The sequence below is a fragment of the Typopeltis vanoorti genome, chromosome 20, assembly GCF_054136105.1.
Source record: "Typopeltis vanoorti isolate ZY-2024b chromosome 20, IOZ_Tvanoo_1.0, whole genome shotgun sequence".
NCBI lineage: Eukaryota > Metazoa > Arthropoda > Arachnida > Uropygi > Thelyphonidae > Typopeltis > Typopeltis vanoorti.
Genome location: NC_143568.1, coordinates 6,795,366 through 6,808,031, shown reverse-complemented (window position 1 = coordinate 6,808,031; position 12,666 = coordinate 6,795,366). Strand labels below are relative to the sequence as shown.

The following is a 12,666-nucleotide window of genomic DNA, read 5'->3' as shown; positions in this document are numbered from 1 at the left end:
TTGTATTTTCAAATCATTTGTACCCACCACCACTATCAATTCCTTCACCCGCTGTTTTTGCATCCTAATCGACTCGCTTACATTTTTTATGGTCGCACCGGGTTGGTACAATTTTGTTAAACTCTCAACTAACACACCTTGTTAATGATTGTTGTCAACATTTCAGTTGCTGGTTTACACTATGTATCACTCAGCGTAATAAAGCTATTTCACTCATTGCATGTGTCGTCATTTTTATTTTCCGATGATTCATTCAATCGTTCTGTATGCTTAACTTCATTCACTCTATCAACGCCACTCTCGCAGCTATCAGGTACTACCTCGCCAATATCTCATTCATACCTCGAATATCACTGTTATCTAGTTCCTCACTTTCAACAATGATATTACTCACACGACCTGAAACATTCTTTAAATCATCACATTCTTTACACTTTTTGCACATACAATCGTGTATGTGCAAAAAGTTGCATACATTTCGCAAACGGAATACTAAATCATCTTTTAAATCGGTTTTCAGGCAAATATGGTGATCTGGACGCCATCTTTGTGTTCCTCTTTATGGGAGCCATGAGCACAGATAATCGATCTATCAGTTTACTGTTAAAATATTAAAAAAACACGCAAAAATCACCCAGACACGTTAAACTACTAAAGTAAACAATACTATGTAATATGTAATACTTAATATATACTTAATTATTCCTAGAATAAATTATCTCAATTAGGAGCTCTTCTTAGACACGTTCACAGCACTTGGCTCACTAGTGTCCAAATAATGGTGCCAGTTGATGTTTTCGAATCATCTCAAGCTAATCTTGAGGAGCAAGGCCAAACTGAAAATGACTGGCCGAATTACTGGACATTAGATCAAAAAAATGAATGGATGTATATTTGCAAAAAGAAAGTTGGCTGTACGCCTTGCAGAAAAATTAGACCCTTTTTAATTGAAACAAAGATGGGAATGAAAATTTCCAAAGAATTGGCCGACAATGAGATTACATATTCTGGCAAAGATAGGAAGCTACAGATGAGCTCATTTTGAAAAAAAATGTTCGATCACAGAGAATCTGCTGCACACAAAGCAGTGTTAAAAATTGTCTGAAGCCGAAAAAAATATTCTTGAAAAGTTTTTTTTAAATCATTATCTCTTGAAAAAGAAATAACCGCAAAAAGTTTTCGAACTGCATGTAAAGTAGCAAAGGAAAACCAATCATTCCATAATTTTGAAAGCGAAATTGATCTGCAAGAACTGAACAGAATTGAAGTGGGTCATATTCTTCATTCAACAAATGCATGTATTAATATTGTGAATCATATAAGTGAAGAAATAAGAAAAAATGTGTTTAAAGAAGTCGTTCAATCCAAAAATATAATTTCATTGATAACTGATGAATCAACAACAATAAGCAATAAAACCATTCTCATAGTGTATATTTGATGCGGTATTGCGAAGGTGTTGGAATTAATTCACCGATAAATTTATTTTTGGACTTGATCCTTGAAAACGTAATGGCAAAAAGTGTATTTGATTCCTTACTCCAATGTTTTAACTATTATAGGAAGACAGAAGATTATTTTAAAAAATATTTAGTTTCTCTAGCATGCGATGGTGCTGTAAATGTGGAGTCAGAAAAATTCCTTCTATTATAGTTTGGCATTGTGCTAATCACAGACTAGAATTATCAGTGCTGTAAAGGAAATTTCAGGAATCAATAGATTCAAATCATTGATAAACTTTGTCCTATACCATGCTTTGCCAAAAAACAGTAGAGAGAGTTGCATTTATGTGCAGAATCACTAGAGGTTGAGCTGCTGAAAATTGGAAGAATTTTAAATACTTGATGGATGTCATCTAGTTTCCATTCAGTTTTGGCTGTATGGAATAATTTTGAATCTCTAGTGCATCATTTTGAAGATGCGATGCATGATCCTAGGAGAGATAAAAATGATAAATGTATTTATGATGGCTTAAGAAGAAAAATAACATCTACAGACTTTTTATTGGATCTAGGATTTATGTGTGACGCTCTCCAAGAATTGTCTGAATTAAGTTTGGACCTGCAAGACAGTGACATGAACCTTTACAAGGCAAATCAAAAAATAAATGCACTTGTATAAGTTTTTGCAGAAAGAAGACAGAATTTTGGACCATATTATAGATGTGCTGCAGCTGCTATATGCGATCTGCGCTTTTGTGGAGTTTTACTTCATGAAAAAGCTCCAAAAAATAATCCTCCTATTGACCCAAAAATATTTTACATCAAATTGAGAGTCAATTGTAAAAAGGTTGCTTGATAGCAAAGATGTTGAGCTAGCACTTTAGGCTCGCATGCTTGATCAAAAACATTGGCCTGAAGATATTGATGCTCAGCTAACATTCAGAGAGGCAGAAATTAGAAATTTGTCAATCAGACTGCAACTAAATGAAAGAGAAATGATTTGTGGATTCAGTGAATACATTCTCGATAAGACATACCCAGAAAAACTGTTGTGTTTGGTACATGCTCTGAATACCATTCCCATTTCATCAAATGAATGTGAACACAGATTTTCACAGATGAATTTAATTATCACTCCAACAAGAGCTTTGTTGAAGACTAAAAGTCTTCAACGAAGACTTTTCGATCTTTCAAAGTATGACTTTTCGATCCTTCAAAGTATGTTGATCTGTGGTTACTTAGAGGATGACATTCGGCTTTAGATATTAAGAGCAAAGAAAGGAGTCAAGACGATTTGTTCGACGAGAATTGGACAAAACTTTGGAAAACACTATGAACTGCTCTTAAATTATATAATGTTTTTACAAATTTACTTTACTAGGTCAAGAACTCTCTTCCCCCTAGTATTTTCCATTACATGCTGTCGCAGATAGTTGTCCCTTAATAACCGCATAAAATCCAATTCCTTCCTCCCATGTGCCCTCTCCTCTTTCTAGTCAATGTTACCATAATTGAAATCACCCATAATAATTACCCTCCTTCCACTCATTTCTTCTATTTGCCTATGCATACTATCCCCACCATCTATTCCATCACCTGGTCTATAGCAGCACCCAATTCTATATTTTGTTCTGCTAGACTCTATCTCACACCAAATAGCCTCAAATGTGCTCTTTTCTCTATCCTGCAGTTCAACTTCTATACTCCTTGGCTGCAACTCATCAGCTATCAATAACACTCCTCCCCCCCTTTTTATTCACCCTGTCACTCCTGAACACGCTATACCCGTTGCATTCAATCCCACTAGCTTTATCATCTTCTGTCAGCCATGTTTCACTAATACCAACAACCTGTGGCCCGGAAGTACCAACCAAGGCCAAATACTCCTCCTTCTTGTTCCTAATACTCCTGGCATTAGTGTACATGAATTGCAGAAGCCCATTAGTCTCATCTCTACTTTGATGCCTTATACTAACTATCCCATTCTGATTTGTTGTCCTTCATACTCGCTCAGGCATATTATACTCATTCATACACTCAACTGCCTCCCTAAAGTCTGCATATCTACTCCCCCCCCTTAATAAATCTAGTTTCCCTGAGTCTGTCCATCCACTTCATTCATCAACACTTTTTCAAGCCTCCGTACACCAATTCCATTCAAATGTAACCCATCCATCTTATATAAATCCTTTCGCCCATCGAACTTGCTCCACACATCCACAAATTCCACACCACTCTCCATGCATAACCCATGCATAAAGTCATTGGCAATTATGGCCCTCCTTCTAAACACTTCACTGTCATACCGCAGCAAAATACTCGCCATCCTAACTCCCTCACTCTTCTCTTTTGCTAACTCAAGTGATTCTCTCACATCCTCTATCATTTCCATTTTGTCTTCTTTCAAATCATTTGTTCCTGCCACGATTATCATCTCTTTCACCCTCTGTTTTTGCACTCGAATAGATTCGCTGACGTCCTTTATGTTCACACCCAGCTGGTACAATTTCGTCAAACTCTCAACTATCACGCCTCTTAATAGCGAATCTCCATACAGCACTCGCTCCTTCATTTTATTTACAATTATGAACATTCTATTATTTTTAATAACAGACTTTCACCGTTTATTAGTCGGTACGTTCAGCACACATTTTTCCATACGCTCCAGTTGCTGCTTTGCTTTGTGTATCGCTCCGCTCAACCGAGCGATTTCACTATTTGCATCTATCTCACCATATCAGTTAAATCATCCATTCGTTCTATATTTCTACCTTCATTTACACTTTCAACAACACTCTCACACCTATCTGGTACTACCTCGCAATTCCTTATCACATCGCTAATTTCTATATTCTGACTATCTTTAACGATATCACTCTCGCCACACGAAACACACTTGAGATCCTCATTCTCCTTACACTTTCTGCACATATTAATTCCACTATCACCATCTAACCAGACTCCCACCACTCTTCGCAAAGCATACATCTCACAGACAGCACATTGCAAAAACTCCTTTATATCAAAACTCTTAAACAAACATGGCGACCTGGCAGCCTTTTTTTAAATTGGTGCCATATGTATGCTATTTTATCTTAAAAATAATAATTAAAATAACACAGACTGCAACTAAAAACACACAAAAATCGCACAGACACACCAAGAAACAAAAAGCAAACAGTACTGTGTAAAATTCTAGTAAAATTGCCAATGATAACATAAAATACTACTAATCTTTTCAAGAGCTCTCGACAAGCCGACGATCATATCAGTGTGATACCTACTGTCTCCTATATGATAGACATAATGATGTGGGATCTCTTACACACAATAGGCTACAAGGCCTAGAGCACATAAATGCCACATGTTGCACTGTGATCATCATGAGCACAGCAATCTGTTGATCTTTTGAAGAGCTGGAGGCTGTTGTTGTAGTAGAATACTTTATGAGGAAAACTGTTCCAAAGAACCAACATAGATGGAATGAAAAAAAGTAACAAGTTTAGTGAGTCATCAAATAAACTGTTAAAAGGATGTTGGACAGCTGTTGCTTGTGTTACTGTAGATTTGACAAAAATAGAGACATAATGGATGCCAGTTCAGATGAACATTGCCCATGTGGAGATATCTGTAGCAGAGGCACAATGCAGAACCTGCATCAGAAAGTACTTAAGAGAGTTGGTGAGAGAGTGAACCATTGATCAACTAAACTGCCTTCTTCTGAGTAGCATCAGAAATGTTTATAGGGGCTACACCACCCCAAATATGAGAACAGTATTCCAAGAGGGAGTGGATTTTGGATTTATACGGATACAGTAGCAACAAATGAAAAGTAATGTCTTAACCAAATGGGGGAAGGTGGAGGCCAAGGATGCTAAAAAGTAATGCAATTAACCCAGAAAAGGCTAGGATTAAGTGAGTCTGGGAAGAAAGAAAAATTGGTCATGTTTAGCTATTTCTTCTATTTAAAAAAATATATAAGTATTGCACCCTTGATGATGTAAGTCTAAAGACCAAGGAATCTTGTCAGTTTTTTTTTTTTTTTTAAATAGTTTAATAAATCTAATTCTTGTTAACAAGCTAGTGATCTATAGTATACTGGAAGTCAAAGGAACATTTGGTGAACTATAGAAATACTATATATTATCTAAAAGCATAGGTAAGTCTTTATGGCTTAAAGTAAAAGTGCTAGAGAATATTTTTTACAATTACACACCAAACAAAGGACCTTCATCAACAGACTGATTTTTCTAGTTCACTGTAGGGATAATAATATTATATCTAAGATCATTAGACTTGACCATACATTGGATTCAAAGAAAGCAGATAACACTATTAAAAGAAAGAATTGTAGTTACCAGAAATACAAAAATTTATTATGATACATTCTTCTTGCACACAGAATTAGTGGTGTTGCTACACAGACTTATGAGACAACAAAGGCAGGGTTCCAGAAATCCACTTGCCCACTCGACACGGACAAGTTGTCAGAGACTGGTGGCGAGTGAAATTTTAGCCTAATTCTGAATGCTCAAAATATATTGCCATATTTTCTTCCTGTAATTTACACATTTTTCATCTTTTTCATTTTAAAACATCTCATTCATTATCAAATTATTTGATCACAGTTCACTTCCAATGAATATAAAATTAATTTCAACAAGTTATAGTACCTTATGTAATTAATAAGTTAATTCCTTCATAGACTGTCTCTGCCAAAAGTTAGTGTACATGAAGATATTTTCAATGATATATCTCACTGCTGTTTCCAAAAGTTGAAGTAATTCCAATCTATGACAATACATGTTACTAGTTATCTCTCACCCTCTGTTATAAACTTTGTCTACTCTGCATCTGCAGATTAATTTTGAAATAAATAATCAAGTATTCTCAAACAACATTTTAATTTGCATAACCTACTAGTCATCACCATTCTTATAAAAATCAAAAATATTATTCAACAAAAAGAATTAATTTAAGGAAACCGACCAACTGTAATACAAAAACAAATTTATATTCTTATTCTTTAGCCCTAAACAGGTATGCAGTTGCAATGTAGTATTGTATTGTTTTGTTTAATGTATTGATGTAAGCTTATTTTGCATGAATTAGCTTAGTCTAATTACATACTTGAACATTTTACATTATTAATAAAGCTTTGGCTGTTTAATACTTGTTGAAGGACCACGGTTATCTTGCAAAAATAACCGTGGTCCTTCAAAAGGAGACTGCATCACATTATTAATATGACATATTAATAATGTGATCCAAGACAAATGGCTCAAGGAATTCAAGTGGTTTTGCTATGAGCACGATGTATAAACAATATCCTGGGACTGATGAGAAAAATTCTAGATTGTTACAAAATTTTCGAGAATGCAAAATGGATCCTTTCAAAATTAAGGGTACATGAAACGTTCGATTTTCACAAAAATTAAAAATAAAAAAATACTGTGATATAGATGGCTAGAAATCACCAAGAAAACACACCTTTCAAAGAAAGATGGTTTCTGAAATATTTGAATATTTTGAAAATTGGAAAAAAAAAATAAAAAAATAAAAATTGGAGATGTTAATCTCAGCTCTTTACTGTATGCAAATTATGTTATACTTCTAAATAAATCTGCTACAAGTCTGCAAGATTCCTTGACTAAATTGAATAACTGTTGTAATAGATTTGGTATAAAGGTCAGCAATAACAAGACAATGAAAATAGGCAGAAGCATTGAAAATATCAACTACATTTTGAATGGAGAACCTATATAACAAGTAAAACATTTCAGCTACTTAGGCACGATTTTTAGTAAAGATGGTAAATTAAATATGGAAATAGACAACAGATTCAACAGGTATGGTAGGAAGTCAACTGAATAAATTTATATGGAATAAGAGAGAAATTAGTCAAAACACTAAATTAGCTGTATACAAGACAGTGATCAAACCAATTTTAATTTATGGATCTGAGAGCTGGGTTTGGACGCTTGACCAAAGACTAGAGACCGCAGATATGAGAGTCCTGAGAAAGATTATAGGCGTAAACAGATGGCATCAATGGCAATGTCATATTAAAAAGAAGGATATTAGGAAAGAACTTAATATTGTTAGCATTCAGGAATGTGTTAGCAGAGCTAATCTCAGATAGTATGATCACTTGAACAGAATGGGAGAGGAAAGATTAGCAAAACAAGTGTTCTTTGCCAGATTGGCAGGAAAAAAGATCCAGAGGAAGATCAAGATACAGGTGGATTGATACAGTAAAAAAGTGCCTTAGAAGATAGAAATATAACATCTGATAATGTTGAAGTCTTGACAGGTAACAGATTGATTTGGAGGAAAATGGTTTGTCGATTGGTAGAACCTCTGCTACTAATAGCACATGCAAAAAGTTAAGCAAGTTTGAGCGCTGTTAGTAGTTGAAAGGGTTCAATCGTTCAATGCTGTTGGCACACTTTCCCTCGATGAGTCTTTAGACTCCCTGGAGGTGTCACATAATAATAAAAAAAAAATTGTAGATAGGAAGTTAGTGGTGTAAGTCTTTCATGTAGTACTATGATATCCTGATATATATGACATATTCCTGATATGTACTCCCTCTGAGGGTTCATATCAGGAATATGATTGAATATTTGAAAATATCAGGTGTTCAAATTAGAAATATTTGAACACTTGAAATGTCTTTTTAATATAGCCCATTATAAAGCAAAATTTAATAAACCAGTTTAAAAACTTCAAAAGGCTCAGTAGTCAAATTATTGACATAATTGTGAAATGTAAAGAATTTGTCAGTTGTTGATGTCTCAGAAGACTGGTAATTGGTCAGCAGCCATTTGTAACAGAAGTAGCATTTACCATGCTGTGTGTGTTGGGGGGGGGGGAGAAAAATGGAGTAGTGGCAAAATTAAAGAGGTATGCCAGCTATTACAAATTATTTCACCTAATTTGAATTTGCAGTTTTAAATTCTATTAAAGATGTCAATGTCCCTTTCTTGCTGAAATTGAAACAGTGGCCTGCATGCGCGCACACTATTTACCATAATTCTTAGTATAGCTGAGTGAAAATATTTTGTGACTAGTAGATATAAGTGGAATTTCTGGAGCCCTGATCATAGGCATACTAACAACCAACAAGCTATATCATTTTTTAATAGAAAGAACTATTATATAAGCAAAATGGATATTAGATCCAGCATTATTTTAAAGCCAAATGTAGAAACTATGAAAGTTTCATGAGTTGACCAGAGAGCTTGCAGGGCTTATGACATAGGCACTGCCCAAGCATCTATATATTTGCCTTTTATTAGTCCATTTTGGTAAGGTTTCACTGCCCTGACAGCTGTTTCGAACTGTTTGTCTTTAGAGACCAGGCAGAAACCTTTAACAAGCAAAAACTTGAAAGAAAAAAAGAACCATAATTTAAACAAGCAGTTCAACTGGCTAAAACATGAAAAAGAAAAACACACAAAACATCCATGTTGATGTTTAGTGGAATAAAAATGACATATAAAGCTAATCAGTAACTAAATTTATTTGGCTAATTAAATTACTCTGCCAATATTTTTGCCTTGGTCTCCAAGGCATCTTTGCTGGCACAAAGAGAGGTATCGAGCACATGCATGCAGGCACACTATTAGGAAGGCAAATACAGACTGATCGTAACATTAAGTGCCTGTAGTCCTAACTGGTGCAGTGAATGGCACTTGTTAGGTCTTAAAATGTGAATCTCCCAGTTTTTTGGCAGTGTGATTAAACCAAATTTGTTTAAAATTGGGGAAAAGTTGTAATGCTGTGGTAGATTTTTAGAAGTAGTCTCTCTTATTTAAATCTGTTTCTGTATAGAAGGGAGGTTTTCTTCCATTGGATCCAGTGATCTGTATCTACATGGTCTGCCACTCTGGAACAACTGTAGTAGTCTAGATGAAGAATGTAGTTTGTATGTTCTTCCAGGTGGCAGTTCTTTCTGTTTTTTCTGCAAGCTTAAATTCTTCAGAAGCATGGGATACTGTGGACCCCAGGATGGTTCAGATAGTGGTGAGGATTTGTGAGCAGATAAAGATAGCTAATTTCTGGTAAGGCCGGAAGGACATCTCTATGTTATGCTTTTTAACCCCCCAACCGGCCAAGATATGTACATCCAGATAAATCTGGATACAATTCAGTAACATATATTGAATAACATTGATAGGAAGTGCAAGTTGGTCTCACTATTTCATTCACCTTGGCCGGTAGAGAGGTTAAGAATGTCGGCAACATTTTCTGAGGTACCCCCAGATGTAGGAAATGGCAATGGAAATTTTTTATTGTTTTTATTTTTTTTTACTTTAATTTATTATTATTATTTTTTTTTTGAGCAGGGGGATTGGCAGAAAACTGGTTTTCTTAATGTGTGTGTGTGTGTGGGGGGGGGAGCCATTAGCTGACAATGTGATTAATTTCAGTAGAAAGGCTATTGTGGTCTGAGCAGTGTTTCTACCTCTGCTAAGGTTCTTATAAACAAATCTGCTGGACAGATTTCTGTATACTGAAATAAGGATCCATTTGGTAGCCAGGTAACTAACGTGTCAAGGAAGGGCAGACAGTTATCGTTTTCTTTCTTTTCAATGGTGAAATAGCTCCTCAAGTGTTGGTTGTGCCAAAAACATCTTTAATGTATCATCATCACCTAGCCAAATGGAGAACACGTCATAGCATAACTAACTTGTGGGTTTGAGAGGGGAGGAATTTAGAGTTGTGTTTTCAAAATGTTCGATGTAAAGATTGGTAAGGGCTATTTCATCTGGCAAGCAAAAACCCATAAGCAGATTAAAGGCACAGCCAATAGCTGTCCATCATTCATGTGAGACATTTAGAGCATTGTGTAATATACATGTTGATTTGCTTTGCACATAACTATCATATAGTAAAGCTCAAAGGCATGTGAATGCAAAGTAAAAATAATGATAAACTTGCAGATTGGTTATAGGTGTGGTTTTTGGCACTGAACATAGACTTTATTCAGGTAAATTAAGAGGAGAGAGAGAGATAGTGCACATTGTTTTTAAACAATAATCAAATTCTAAATGTCTGGACCATAGAGTTTGCTAAACATTGTATCTTTTATGAGCCCCAAGAAAAAATTTGCATGAATTCTGCATAAAATTTAAAGATATGGATTCCACGTTGAAGATTTCTGAGGCTGACTTTTGCTCTTGCTAGATGTGTTTAGTTCTTTACTGGAATACTCACGGAACTTTGTCAGCTCATCTCATTAATTGTTGTTATAGAGTTCATGTTTCAGATGGAATTGTTTGGTATATTCAGGATTCAATGAGTGTGAAAAGTGTAATGTTGTAGATGAATTGTTTTACTATCATATGCTTTTCTTAACTAATGTACTACAACTGAAATCTGAATAAATATTGTTTATTTATGCTAATTAAATATTTCAATGACTCCAAACAACTAAACATTTATTATTATAATTAATTCATGGTATAATTTGAAGGAACGAGTTAGTAGTTCTCAGATATGATCTAGGACTGTGGCCATCGTAACAGTTTCTGCTGATGTGTAAAAAATAATAAAATAAAATAAATAAAATGAAGACTTAAATTTCTGACAACTTATAAAGGAATTCAAAATTTTACAGATCATTTTCAAAGTGCACTATGCATTTATCTTGGACCATAATTCAAGTGGCAAGGATAATGTCACATACTCCTAGCAGTGGAAGGAAATTATGGGCTTCAGCCATTCCCTTAAATAGCATCATATTCTTCTTATCAGAAGAACTCTTTTGGCTCAAGGATCAAAATTTCCTGCTCCTAACATGTACATTTTAAAATTAAAAGGCTAAGACTCAAAGAAAGTCCACTTTGCATTCATGCCTACTGACATACAATTGAATTTTGTACATTGAAATGTTGCAAATATTTGACATAAATTCAAAGCATACATTCTTATGTGCAGCAGTTTTTCTTCCAGTGTAATGATATGCAATGACTCGCACTTGTGTGAATGACTATATAGATTCACTTTACTCTTTAGAGAAACTTGTGACATTGATTATGAATTATACACACGTTTACACAAGAATATTTTAATATTTGCCAAATATTTCAGTCTGAAAATAACAGACTATCTTCAGTGGCTATATAGATTCACTGCTTTGGACTCCATTACACAATCCAGACATTCCATTTGGTTTAATTCTCTTCCTAAAACTGAAGGAACATTGAGACATCACTGCTGGCTTTGCTAATCACTAATACAGTCTGGAGATGTGGTTGTTCAGTTTTGTGTGAAACCATCATTGTTATGTTGGCAGGAGAAAATGAATTAGAGGTGATTATAGAAGAACATCTAAATTTTCAAAGTAGTGCCTGTTTTTGCTTCAGTAAAATATTTATTCTCATTACTAGGAGTGGGGAGATTAGGTGGCATCACTTTTCATTATGCTTGCATAAACACAATGGCCCCAAAATTTTTATTTAAGATAGTAGTGGTCCATAAAGTCCAACAGTGTGAGAGTTATAGTCCAACATTCTGAGAACTACTGGCCTCCTATAATTTTTCTTTTTTTCCTAATGTTACCATTACACATTTTTATTTCAGGTTTTTCCACCTTCTTTTCGTGAGTTGACTAAACCAGCTTTAGAACTTTTTGATCTTGATGAGGCATTTAGTTCTGAAAAAGCAAGATTAGCACAACTCACCAATAAATGCACAGATGCAGACCTTGAATACTATGCACGTGAATGTGGTGAAATTCTAGGAATATCGAATAGACTACCAGTGACAAAGCGTGATGCCAAACATATTTTAGAATATGTGTTTTCACAAGTAGTAGAGTTTAAGAAATTAAATCAGGTATGTGTGCTTGGCTACCATAGATTTTTTTTTCTCTGTTCACTTTTGGAATGTTAGTAATTGCTCACACATATCTGTGCTATTGAATGGGTAGCATATGTCAAGATCCAAATTTTTGTAGGAAATACATGTATATGAATATTGTAAGTCTGTATCAGAAACTATCTTAGTATTTTTACACTAAAAACTAAGAATAGCATGTTAAAAATTAAAAGTATGCATTTGTGTTTTACATGTTATACTTTTTCTGTAATGTCTGACAACCATTAGAATCTAAAAAATAATTGGGGAAAGAGATTAAAAAAAAGATGGGCAGAATATGAGGTTCCCAAAATTTGAATTAAAGATAATCATTTCTGAAGGTTGATCATTTGTGTAT

The 12,666-nt window shown here is 34.6% G+C and overlaps 1 protein-coding gene across 1 annotated transcript in view; it reads left to right on the top strand.

The window, feature by feature from the left end:
- The window catches only part of IFT52 (intraflagellar transport 52), a 203,819-nt gene that overhangs the window by 180,205 nt on the left and 10,948 nt on the right, over window positions 1-12,666 (top strand). The window contains exon 12 of the mRNA XM_090410486.1: window positions 12,033-12,287. Within this exon, the coding sequence (XP_090266612.1) occupies window positions 12,033-12,287 (255 nt within the window). The remainder of the gene's footprint in view (window positions 1-12,032; window positions 12,288-12,666) is intronic.